This window comes from Diachasma alloeum, unplaced genomic scaffold (assembly GCF_001412515.2).
Source record: "Diachasma alloeum isolate Michigan unplaced genomic scaffold, Dall2.0 Dall_scaffold_00288, whole genome shotgun sequence".
Classification (NCBI taxonomy): Eukaryota; Metazoa; Arthropoda; class Insecta; order Hymenoptera; family Braconidae; genus Diachasma; species Diachasma alloeum.
The window spans coordinates 1720638-1733579 of record NW_021680427.1 but is presented as its reverse complement, the minus strand read 5'-3'; the positions used below and the strand labels follow the sequence as shown (position 1 = coordinate 1733579).

The 12942-nt window shown below is 36.0% G+C and overlaps 1 protein-coding gene across 1 annotated transcript in view; it reads right to left on the bottom strand.

Annotated features, from left to right (window-relative positions):
• The window catches only part of LOC107038772, a 469173-nt gene that overhangs the window by 141477 nt on the left and 314754 nt on the right, over nucleotides 1–12942 (bottom strand). Inside the window, exon 6 of the mRNA XM_029126156.1 lies at nucleotides 6685–6803. Within this exon, the coding sequence (XP_028981989.1) occupies nucleotides 6685–6803 (119 nt within the window). The remainder of the gene's footprint in view (nucleotides 1–6684; nucleotides 6804–12942) is intronic.

Sequence of the window (12942 nt, the reverse complement as noted above, 5' to 3'; positions counted from 1 at the left end):
CTATTTAAGCGACGGGCTATTCAGAACTATCAAAAGTATGTGGAAAAAGTGAAAAATGAAAAAAAAAAATGTTCACCGGAGGCCAAAGTGTCGGATCTTGGATTTTTCCAGGGGGAAAGTCGGTCCAAGGGTCACAAGGGTCACAAGGGTCCCAAGGTTCAAAGTGTCAGATCTTGGATTTTTGGCCAAAATCGATTTTTTTAGGCGGGTGAACGCTGATTCCAACTATTTAAGCGACGGGCTATTCAGAACTCTCAAAAGTATGTGGAAAAAGTGAAAACTGAAAAAAACAATTTTCACCGGGGGCCACAGGGTCAGATTTTCGGTTTTTACCTGGAACAAGGGTCAGATTTGTTAATACTCTCATTTTTTATTTGCACAATGCATGCAAGCGGAGGGGCACGAGTGGCTAGAATAGATTCTGCAACCTTCTCCGCTTGTTGGGTAAAAATGTCAAGCCTCCGCATACATGCATCCCCCCTCCACCCTCCCGTGAAATGTCGATTTTCGAGATTAAACAAAAACAATAATTGCATTTTTTATTTCAATAACGCATGAGTAAACAGGGATATGAACGCAGATTTAATATAGGCCCATAGAATTACGGGGACCGGCAAGGATTTGGAAAGTCTGAATGCAAGTCCTGCTTACACCTAACAAGTTCTGAAATGGGACATAAACAGAGGTAGAAAGGTCTCGGAAGCATTTGGGAAGAGGCTCCCCAAGACCTATCCAGTTCTGAACGGAAAGACCTAAGTAGAATTTGTCAGGTCCAATTATTCGACTCGGGGAAAAATCTACACAAACAATTCGTTTTTGATTCGATCCGGAGCCTCTACTTGATCTAAATAGGATTGAATGAGTCTCAACTTGAACGGAGTGTTTCCAAAAAATGTCAAGTTGAGTTAAGCTGATTCAAGTAGAGCTTGACTTGAATCATGTCGCGATCTAATTAAATCAACACATTTTTTTTAGAACTAAAGAACCTGCGAATTCTCTAGAATTTTCCATAAAATCCGAGAAATTTCCCAAATTCTTTCAGAAAATCTGAGGATCTTTGTGAATATTTTTGGATTCCCCGAAACAGGAATTCTGGAATCTCCTGAATTCTCCAGGGAATTTTAAAATTCTCGCAAAGTTCTAAAAATTTTTTGAAGTTTGATTTCGAATTAATGACATAATTCAAAATTGATAGCCGTGAGGAAAACATGAATTTGAAAAAAGTATTATAGTTTCAACTGATTCTACTTCAACATTCACAGAATGAGACAGCCTAGATGGCTCCAACAGAATGGATAAAAACAGCAAGAGAAAGAGGATCGGAAATGCTGTCCAAGCGAGATGAACTTGGAAATCCGCAGGACGGTGGGCGGGGGTTGAAGTAGTCCGATTGGGCGTCGTTGAATGAAAAGAGGCAGGCCAGCACGACGGGATTTAGAGATCCATGTCTAAAGAAAAATACAACTCATCCGGTTGAGCGAACAGACGAGCCATAGGTCGAAAGAGCCAACGACACCCACGGACTTCTTCTGTGCAATGTTATCGATTCTCCTCTACGCCTTTTCCTATTTGTCCAAGAAAATGGAATCCTATGTCCAAGAGCGCTTCCGTGAATTCGCCACCTGCTGTTTCCTTTCGGTATTCTTGCGTCTGCTTCGTTTTTTGGTCTGAGTCAAACTTTGTCAGCGGTTGCAGCATGAATTCTTCGGGAAATATGTTATTCAGGGAAGTGAAGTGACATTATTACGGCGGTATTTACTAATCAGTTGGTGAAATTAATTTGAAGAATATATATTTTCGTTTTACTATGGACACGAGGAGACATTTATTAATGGAAATTCGCTACGTATCGAATATATGAATGCGTAATGCGGAATATATGAACGACACTGAAATATGGGGGAGTCAATAGGAAGAATTACTGGCGAACATCGGGAAATTTCAGAGCCTCTATAGCAGAGAGTTCGCTGTTACACAGGCCCGAGTTATTTTGATCTGAAAAGTCCTGATTCGACTGAATTATTCGGGTTGTGTCCTATTTTTTTCAGTTGTCCGAGTTGAATATGTCGTTATATAATAGTTTAAAGTACTTCCTCAGTCAGTTATATGGGAACAGTCGACAACGTACAGAACATGTCAATTTTTGAGAAAAAAATTCTTGAAATAGCCAGAAATATGTCGCAAGGAGTCCGAACACAATTGACCGCTCAGTTTTTTGTAAAGAAAATGATTAAAAATATCATTTGTACAGCGTCTTATGAGAGTCACTTTTCAAATGTTCAGTGTGAGCATCGACAATGTACAAGCAATGCAAATACCCGATTTACACCATCGAACACATTCCAAGAATATATCTCTGCAATCTCATAATTTATTACTGCATAGATTTTGAGAAATCATTGAAAATATATCGCAGGATCATGAATTTTCGTTAAACAAGTGCTATGCGCGCGCTTTCGCGCGCGCTGTTCTATTCATTTGTTGAAATGAAGAAATGGAATTCATTGAATTTCATTTTCTCATGAATACCTTATAAATATTGATAATGAATCAAAGAAAATTCGACTAATGATTGAAGTGAATAGCGAAGTAGAGTAAAAGAATCTATAAAGAATTTTTCATTTTCAATTACTCATCTTCAATTTTTTAAAATAATCGGTCTCCATAAAAGGACAGAATTGATTAATTTCACCGATAATATATATACATGTGAAATATATATATATATTATATATATATGACGTGAAAAAAAAATTTACTTCTGAAGAATTTGAAATTATGTCACTGAAGAATTTGAAAATGCCGCGTGTTTTTTTTGTGAATAACTTCGTGTCACATATTGACCAATCAAATTTAAGGATTAGCGGTCAGGCAGTTTCGAGATATTTCGATATAAAACAACTTCACGTTTCGTTCATCTTTAGTAAATAGGACTAGGGGAAAACAGCGGTGTGACATGACAACGGCGAGAGAAGATTAGAATGTACAGGGTTAGGTCGACGGTCCTATAGTAAATGGAAGCACAGCTACTATAGTGTAGTATAGGTTCATATCAAAGAACAATAACTCCAACTTCGACTAACGAAAATGCATTGTTGCCGGATCTCTGACGATAGTTTCAATTTATTAATAAAATCATTAACAAAAAAATTTGAGGATAAAAAAATCGTCGACTGAATAATTATAAGTCATAAGTAAAAAGGAATCCGATCAGCAAAATTTCCATTCACTCTTGAATCTTCAAAATTTTCATTTTTTTTTCGAACGATGGAGTTTTGGAACCTTTGAGGTTTACCCCCACTCTATACCCCAAAGATATACAGTAGACTCTCGTTATAGTCACATTTCCCCTCATATCGATTTTTTCGAGCTCGAGCGCTTCCCCCACTCCGTACCACCACCGAGGTGTGGATTTAAATGCCCCTGTGTTTTCTCGGAATGGGCTTTGTTTTGCATTTCTAAGAAATTCGGGAAATAAAATTTAGGAAAAATGAATTTGCGAGAGAGAAATTCAGTTCACTCTTAACTGTCACGAAGAGAGGGTCTTTGCAGTGGTGCATAATCCTGCTTTTTATTTGAATGAAGTGAATAAATTTTGGAGTGTATTGAACAATGCGATGTTATTAATATTTCTATTCATTTCATTAATTTACTAAAAGTGTTCAACGCAATTCATTTTGTTAATTTAATAAAAGTGTTTAATGAAAATAATTTTTATATTTAATAAAAATGTTCAATGCAAATTGAAGAGAAAAATAATTGGAGTAAAATTTATTTTCTCATCGCTCCCGATTCCCGGACTTTAGGCTTACCGTGAGCGTCTGGTGGGGGAAGAGAAATACAGTCCCATTCTCAGAATCGGCTGCCCCTACAGCCCCGTGAGTGCGACTATAACGAGAGTCTACTGTACTGAGGAAGTGCCTTAACCTCCGAACGATTTTCCAAACCTTTCCTGCCCTTCCACCGATTTTTTCGAAAACCTTTCCAATTCTAAATTGTCTTTCGGCCCTGCTGCGGACTACTTTCTTACTCTATGAAGACTTGTAATGATTTCAGACAACATTCATTTTCGATTGGAACGTTCGAGCTGTGGACGGGCCAAAATTCTACACCAATTTTTCAATCACAATTTTCCGCGTAACATTCATCTGAAAATTGCAACTAGTTTTCAAACTGAATATTTCACAGAATTGTCAACTGAAAAATGCACTCGAGGACCTTCGGGCGATGGCCGCGTTGGTCGCGTTGGCAAGTTGAATTTTGCAACGAAAAACCGGTAAAACTGGGAAATTTGTAACAAGATGTTGTGACAGAAAAATTTACGACAATGACATTATGAGACAGAGTAAATCGAAAAACCTGTGTACTGAGAAAAATTTCAATGGTAATTTTAACTACAAGAGAATTGTCAAAGAAATTATATTTACAGTAACAATAAACTTTGTAGATTAAACTGGGCTTCATCATTTGATTTACTATGTCAAATAATGTTATCAACATTATGATGTAATTTTCACTTTAATATAACAATCATATATTAAAGTAGTAGTAGTAGTTGAATCTACAATGTTTATTGTTACCGTAACTATTATTTTTTTGACAATTCCCTTGTAGTTGAAATTACCATTGAAATTTCTCTCAGTGTGTTTCGCCAAAAAAATATTCGAATATATTATGTCAAGCCTCCGGGAAGGTATTCCGTTCAACCGTTTTCGTACTGAAAAGTAATAAAGTTTTATGGATTGCGGAGGGGGAAAGTTGGATCGTGTATATTATAGCGTCGCGGGCTCTACTTGACGTTGGGATGCGATTGCGTCCCTTGATAATAGCGTCGCGAGCTCTGCGTGATGTTAGGAGGCGACTGGGTCCCTTGATAATAAAAAAAGCTTTTATAAAAAACGATGAGAAAGTCGACATTCGATAATAGAACCTGCATTTTATGGAAAATTTCTCAACTTTTTTTCATCTTCTGGGGATAATACACGAACATCCTTTCTAGGATGAATGACCTCATGTATAATAACTCAGTTGTGAAATTTTTCAATGGAATTTTATAGCAAAAAGTCAAGCGTGTCTTATTCTTCAACAATTCCAAGTATTTTGGTCTTTTCTTCTAATTGAGATTTAATAAAATGATTCCACACTGATTTCAGTATTTGAATTCATGATTTCACTCTTTTGAACAGGTCTTAAACATTCTCCAACGATCTACTATCTATACTCAGAGAAAAAATTAGCTCTACCAAAAACTATTAGATGTACAAATTAATTCCCGGTCCCTAGATTAAATTGATTAGAACATCTATTTGAATTGAAAAAATTTGCCGCAATAAACGACGTTTTGAAGCGCCGTCTGTACGCTATGAAACCACTTAAGGATGTTTATCCAAAATCGCAAGTGTTAAAAAAATTGATTTTTTTTCAACTAAGAGATGAAGTTATTCCCTTTATCTTGATACAAATTTCAATCCACCAACCCACGTTTATTATTTAGAAATGGAGTGAACAAAATGCACCAAATGCATGCGCTAACATGTGCTCATATGGTATAGAATCTTTCAAATATTTCCTCCTTTTGCGCGAGTACCCCTAATTTTTTTCTGGTCATTCGATTCAGTGTAGTTTTGCACATTACCTTCTATTTTTATTTATATTTTTTTAGTCTTATAGTAGGTGAATTGTAATTTCAACATAAATCCCATAAGAGCCCGTGTATAAGGAAAAATTTGTTCATTTATTTCGGGCGAGACTATTACAATTAATTTTTTTTAACATCAAAGAAGTTGGTTTCATATGTTCTGCTATCAGCCAAAAAAATTACAGAATTTACCTTGAAAATGAAAAAATTGGATTTGCTGCAAATGATTAACACAACCTCAAAAAACATAATAAATGAAAATGTCTTTCGACAAGCTGTAGAAGGAAATTTAATATCTTTCACAATTTTAGTTTTTTCAAATCAAATCAAATATTTCCCACGAAATTCTATGAAAAAAGTTCATTTTTCAAAATCGCGACGTTCACTTGGATATTCTCAATCAGACATCTGCATAATTGAAATTTTGAATAACAGTTAAATTTGGAATAAGTCAATTGTTAATATTACTCACCAATTTTTTGATAAAAAAAATAACCACCAATTTAAATATCAAATTTCGAATTATTTTATCAACCACTAATTGAGAAATTAAATTACCAATTATTATACTAATTTTCAAATTTCAATTACGATAAATAAATCGAAATTACTATAAGGTCCACTGTCTCATAATATTAATAAAAGTAATGATTGATGCCGATCTATGTTCTCAATGATTTTGTCCATCGACTATCGTTTTATTCATTCATTCAATATGTTCAATTAATCCTCATGACACTCGGTATTAAAAGCTCATTAAATTATTACCTTGAGCAACGGGAATACTGATACTCCCTCGACATGCCTCAAAACCATTACGCGACTCTAGATATAGTGGAATCTATTTTCCTTTGTAATAGAGGAGGTATAATTTCTGGAACAATTCTAGACCCCGATCTTCAGATTGGAAATAGACTAGATACCTGGAAGATTGAAGGATGGGGAAAGGGTGAGGGATATAGAAATTTCGCTGGAGAATACGAGTTGTATGGGGTTTAGAGAGAACAGTCCGTAATTACAGGGAGTGAAGCTCAAGATGAACTCACAAGTGGTCCTGCCGCTTAAACGCCTTGCTGCATATCGTGCAAATGTACTTCCGCTCGTCACTGTGCGTCAGCTTGTGCTTTGTCAGTGCTGAGGCATTGTTGAACACTTTACCGCACACCTACAAACAGAATTACAATGAAATAAGTTTAATACGTCAGCATTGAATCATCTTCCAAACATATCAAATTATTCGAATCACGTGAGCGTGACAGACAGTTGTTGAAAATCTTGTGAAACTTTATCGCATAACATAAATACGAATTAAAAGTAGCTCTACCCTTCGGCTGGGTTACGCGGTACTTTTGGATATTTTCAGTTTTTAAATTTTTCAACTAAATTGCATGGAAAAAATTTGAAAAAATTCATACCCAGTCAGTATTATCTAAATTATATTTTGTAGAAAATTGATATTTTTTCAAACATTTCCCGCTTATAAGTAAATAATAAAACTAGTTTGCAAAACGGTGGATTATTTTTTATGAGGTGTCCAAAAAATTCTTGATTTTTTCACATTTAATGAAAAAAAAATTACGATTTTAATCTTTGATTACAATGGAAATGTTGATTTTCACATGAGACACTGGGCTAAGTTCTGATTTTTAAACATTTCTTCTTTTAAAAACCAAAACGAAATAAAACGATTAAATTGAGAAAAAAATTGGAATTTCGAATCTAATCGAGTTTTCTGCAATTTTTTTGCACTTTTCAATAATCTTTGAATTTACCGTAAGGGTAGGGCTGCATGAAGTTTACTTTTATGTTTCATCACATGGAGAAACATGGTAGTAATTCTCATGAGAATGCCACTGAATCCGATTTGAGGGAAAAATAATTACGAAATTGCAAGTTTTAGGTAAAATTCAAGGAAATTCATGAGTTTTCATTGGCAGTGAGACGAAAATTTCACAACTTGATTGAATTTTCAATGGAACATAAATACAGTAGAGGCTTCGTATAAGATACTTCCCTATAAGATACCTCACGCTCCGAGCGCTCGAGGTCTACCCCCACTCTCGGCACTTTTATCGCCTCCCGAATGTTTATGTTCCTCGGGCTTCTTATAAAATACCTATGACCCCGGTCATTTTTCAACGGGAAGAGAGTAGTTATAAGGATCAAACGGTGTTAAGGGTCAAGCGAGAGAGACAAACGAAGTGATCATGAGGGTCTCTCACGACCTTAAGCGGGGGTCACGCCACTTTTTTCAAGTAATAGAAATATACATCGATTTTTTTCCACTTTTCCCATCGAAAAATCGTAATTTTTCGTCTGTGATTATTCTCGAGTCCGGAAACAATTCCCCAACATCAGCTGCCAATCTATCGCGCGGGGTTATGTTTAATGAGAAAAGGAAACGGGGGCGATACAAAATCAAAACATTGAACCCATATAAATTGATTAGTTATCGATATTCATTCAGTAAAAATGAAAATTTCATTGAATTCGGACGCAACAAGCGAGGTATCTTAGTTAAAACCCGCTGATCCCTATTTTTCTCCTCTCTATGGGCGCGCGTAGTGGGGGCATAGGGGTTCCCGGAATTCCACTCTCCTACTGTCCCTCTTCTGTACTATTTTCGGTGCTAAAATGATAATGTTTCTAGTGCTAGCATATGAATTTTTCTAAAAAAAATTCTCAGTGTATTGCTCACGTTTTGTTCCACCCTTTCATTGGACCCTTACGAACATTTTCTGCAGTCAGGGAATGAAATTATTTTGGTCTGGGAAACCGGGAAAACTCATGATATTCCGAATATTAGGGTTGTGCACGAGACGAGCCAAGGCGAGACTTTAGAGTGCATCATCTCAGTCTCAGATCGAGATACGCGGCAGCGTATCGGCCAAGGAAAATTTTTGACTCCGACTGTCCAACACCTATACACGAAGTAACTCCCCCTTCCACTACCTCCGGATCATGCCTATTCAATAAATAAAAACGAGACAAGCTACATGGAAAATACCCTTAGTTGCATCATATAAATCGCTCACAAGCTTTTCATTAATGTGCCCACTTTTTTGTTCAAGTCAATATTAAGAAAGTTACGCACATAGCAATGAGTTCCTATCTTCATTTTCGCATTTCACGTTATCTCCGAGCCCTGTGTGTGAGTTTTGGGGTTCGAAGTTGGTAGCAGTGTGAACCAGCGTCGCGCGTGAAGAAGGGAGAGAGAAAGAGTATGTTATTCTTTCTATCTTCTCCTTGTACTCCACTCATTTTGTTATCCGATTCATTTACTTATTGTAAACGCAAAATAAACATGAAAAATGAGGTGACATGCAAGGGTATTTTGCTCTTTGCGAGAATATTTTACCCTGTTTTCAAATAATTAATATTATTAATTAAGTTCATGAATTATATGTATTTTCGGTTTGTAGACCAATATAAAATTGATTGCTTCCTCGCTTTGCAAAAATAAATGAAATCTTCCTAAAAAACAAAAATAATTATTTTTGTAAAAAACACTGTGCCAAGGAAAATTTTTCTTTGGCTTTTCCTGGAAATGAGGCAATGAAGACAATTTTCTGGAAAAATACAACTTCTATAAAAAACTTGGAAAAATACAGAAACTAATGAAAATAAGCCAAGTCAGGGCGCAATAAAAAATCAGTAAAGATAAAACTAACGTCCTTGGCGCGGAATTTTTGCAATCACTGCCTAATATCAATCTTATCTTCCATGTTCTGACGTGCGCTAAAGACGTTGGTTCTATCTTTACTGATTTTTTATTGAGCCCTGACTTGGCTTATTTTCATTGGTTTCTGTATTTATCCAAGTTTTTCATAGAAGTTGTATTTTTCTAGAAAATTGTCTTCCTCATTTCCAGGAAAAGCCAAAGAAAAATTATCCTTGGCATTGGAGATTATCATCTCGGCTCGGTCTTGTCTCGGTCTCGTGAATATTAAAATTGCAAAATGAGAACGATCATAAATTAAGCGAAATATTAACAATGACTGTTTTTATTTGCCATTAATGATGTCAAGGCAATACCTTCAAAGTTCCCTAAAGTCTTTCCCTTTTTGGCTTCACAGTACCTCACTCTTTATTTTGAGGTTATATCCCCTAGAGCCACATGATTGTCATAATTCAAACCTAACCAGGCTCGCTTGGAAATGACCGAATTGCATAAATACGATTTTGAAAAAACAAATGCTTCTCTCAAGTGAATGGATATTTAGCAAAAATAACGAGGGGTTATTCACAGACGTAATCGTGGTGTCACTCGCTGATGTAATCAATTGTAATCCCGGTGAAATCAATGTAATCATTGTAATCACATGATTGCCATATTTGTAATCAAGTGGTAATCATTTGTAATCGCCGTAATTATTTGTAATCAGTGTAATCTTTTGTAGTTGCTCCTAGGGAGACCGTGAATTTTGTTTTTGAATTTTCGAGCGCGTCATTTCTACCAATGGTATGTGTCAGAAATCCCTGGATCCATTTTTCTTGGAATCCCAGATGTTTATGGTTCAGAGCCTTGCATAGCGAATGCGTTTTGCACAGAGTGATTCTATAGAGTTAACATTTCTTCTTATTCTAGAGAACCAACAACTGAATTATCTCTGAATTATCTACTGGTAAATTTCATTCTCCATCAATGGTAGATATTCAGTAAATTTATTTTGCTGATGGCACTTACAAATGCCCAAATTTCTAGATGGACTGATGGAGACTGCATTCCTCTGTTCTAATCCCCGCCCCTCCTTCCTCATTTCTTTGCAGATTCTAATAATCAATTATTCCATCAATTCATATTTAATTAGAGGCCATTTTTTGTGATTTCAATGATTACAGATGTTTGGTACTCACAGAATGTAATCGACGAAATCATTTGTAATCATGTAATCACATTCTGTGCTCTTGATAATCACGGTAATCACATAGGCAGTGGTAATCAGTGTAATCAGTCCCGTAATCCTGGGTAATCGATTACATTTTGTAATCGGAGTGTCACCCAATTCGTCTGTGAATAGCCCCTCGAAAAATAATTTCTTTTCTCAGTGCATGAAACGCGCGTCTTTTCCTAGTCTGAAAAAAAGCGTGAAGAGAAGCATTGTTTATGACAGCAGAATGATCTTAATTCGCAAAATTCTACTTCCGAATATAATTATCTTCTACATTTCCATTGAATTTCCCATTTCTCTTAGATCTCAGTGGAGCGTCCCGGTAACCATTTGGATTGTTGATAATCCGACAAATGACAAATAATGTATACGCTGCGCGACGCGCCCATGCGCAATATTTAAATGACCCAATTTATAGTCAGACCAAGTAACTCAACTCGAATGTGGTCCGACGAGCAAAATATACTTTGAATGCACTAGAGCCCGTGGGCCACGTGTTTCTTGAAGAATGAAACGAGAGCAGTTTCCGATTCGATGGACACTGTATGCTAAATTCAGAGATTTTCTTTTTTCCACTGGCGGGTAACCTGTTCAGAGGCAGGAACGATGAGAATAATCCGCGGAATATCCTGAACGTGGGAGGAATCGGAAAGATGAAGGAGATAGTCCACTTTGCTCGCAGTCGCGAATTCCATGGCTCTCTCGATGTGATACAGGTATAGCTTGCACTGATTGCAGTCTCTTTTTGTTTCTGATTGTGCAGGGTGGGAGTTAAACGAGGATTCCACTGATACTGCAGTATGAAAATTCAGTGCAATGCTTCAATCATGTTAAGATAAGCAATTCTAATGATTTGGCATAATTATTGATTATGGCCTAGAACCACTCTTAACGATGTTTAACCAATCAAGTGGACAAGTCAGTTGAAAAGAAAAATAAAATTGACAGAATACATCATTCATGTTACAAATTATTTTTCTCATAAAATGGGAAGTGTTCTGGTGTACTTTTCCGGTCTCAAAAACAATAATTAAAGAAAATGTTCGTAAATAATGGAGGACTTGTGACTGCGGCGGTACCAGTCGAATTTTGATCGGGCAACATCGCACGCTTTGGCTAGTAGTGGGGTTGCAATAGTGAGATGAATGGTTGTGTGTGTTATACGTGTCCATATGCTTCCAGCACTGAATTATCGTCACCGACTTTACCGACATCGATCAGCTGTTGCGCGGTGTTGTCGCGTTGCTCGACTCGTAATGGCGGTCAATTTTTTTTAGAGGAATTCGAAAATCAATCGAAGATATCACGCCTATATGGCCCGGTCCCCTACTTGTTCTCGCCGGCGATAGATTCTCCATAGTCTAAAGTAAATGGCTTGTGGTTTTTTTTTCAATATCTTGAGTGTCTAACCCATGCAACATCTCGATCAAAGTTCACACGGGCACGTTTCTTCCCTAAGCGTAATGTTACAAGAAGTGATTTTCAGAAATTAATTTCTCACTAGGATGCCCCGATGGATGGATTAAGATAACTAACGTGTGGCTCAAATATGAACCTGCGATATGAAACAATATCAAAATTATTGTGAATAATGTGGGTTTTGGCTAAACATTCTTAAATGTTTTTGGATGGAATTTCCAGTGCACTTGTTGGAAATGTTGATCACATTTTTGTTCCATTGAAATTTCAAGCAATTTTGTCACTGAAAATTCAGAATTTCATGGAGAAATCAATGAGAAATACAAATATCAACTTGGATTTTCTCTGAAAATTAATGGAAATTAGTAAAATTCCGGTAAATGTATTCTGGAGTTTTCAATTAATTGAAAATTCTATGTGATTTGATACTGAATATTCATGTTTTCACTGAAAATTCAAATACATTGAGAAATTCTCGTCTTAACGATATTCAAGCATCGTTCACAGTTTGGTACAGACCACTCTATAGATTCTACCACTTTCAATCATCAAATTTGTCAATCAAATTGCATAAGAAAAATTTGAAAAAAAATCATAAATATTCAGCGCCCTTCAAATTCAATTTTGCACAGAATAATTTTTTTCATATTCGTTTATAAATAAACAATTAAAATTGTTTAAACTTGTGAAAACTTAATTTTTGTAGGCATCAAATCCATTTTTGGTCAAATTATGAATATGAATAATGATTTTATTTACAGACATGCTCTAAAAACATCGCATTTCGACGTTTCATGACATTCTAAGTAATTTCCAAGCAAAATTAGAGAATCGAAAAATCGACCGATTACAAAGCTTCTATTCGGAAGCAAAACAGTTTCAATCGACTGATAATTGTGAAAAACGACGTTTTCGATTGACGTATGGAATAAAACGGGTTGAGCACCGAATTGTTCTCAGTTTTTTAGGTACCCCGTAATACATAAAAAGTCG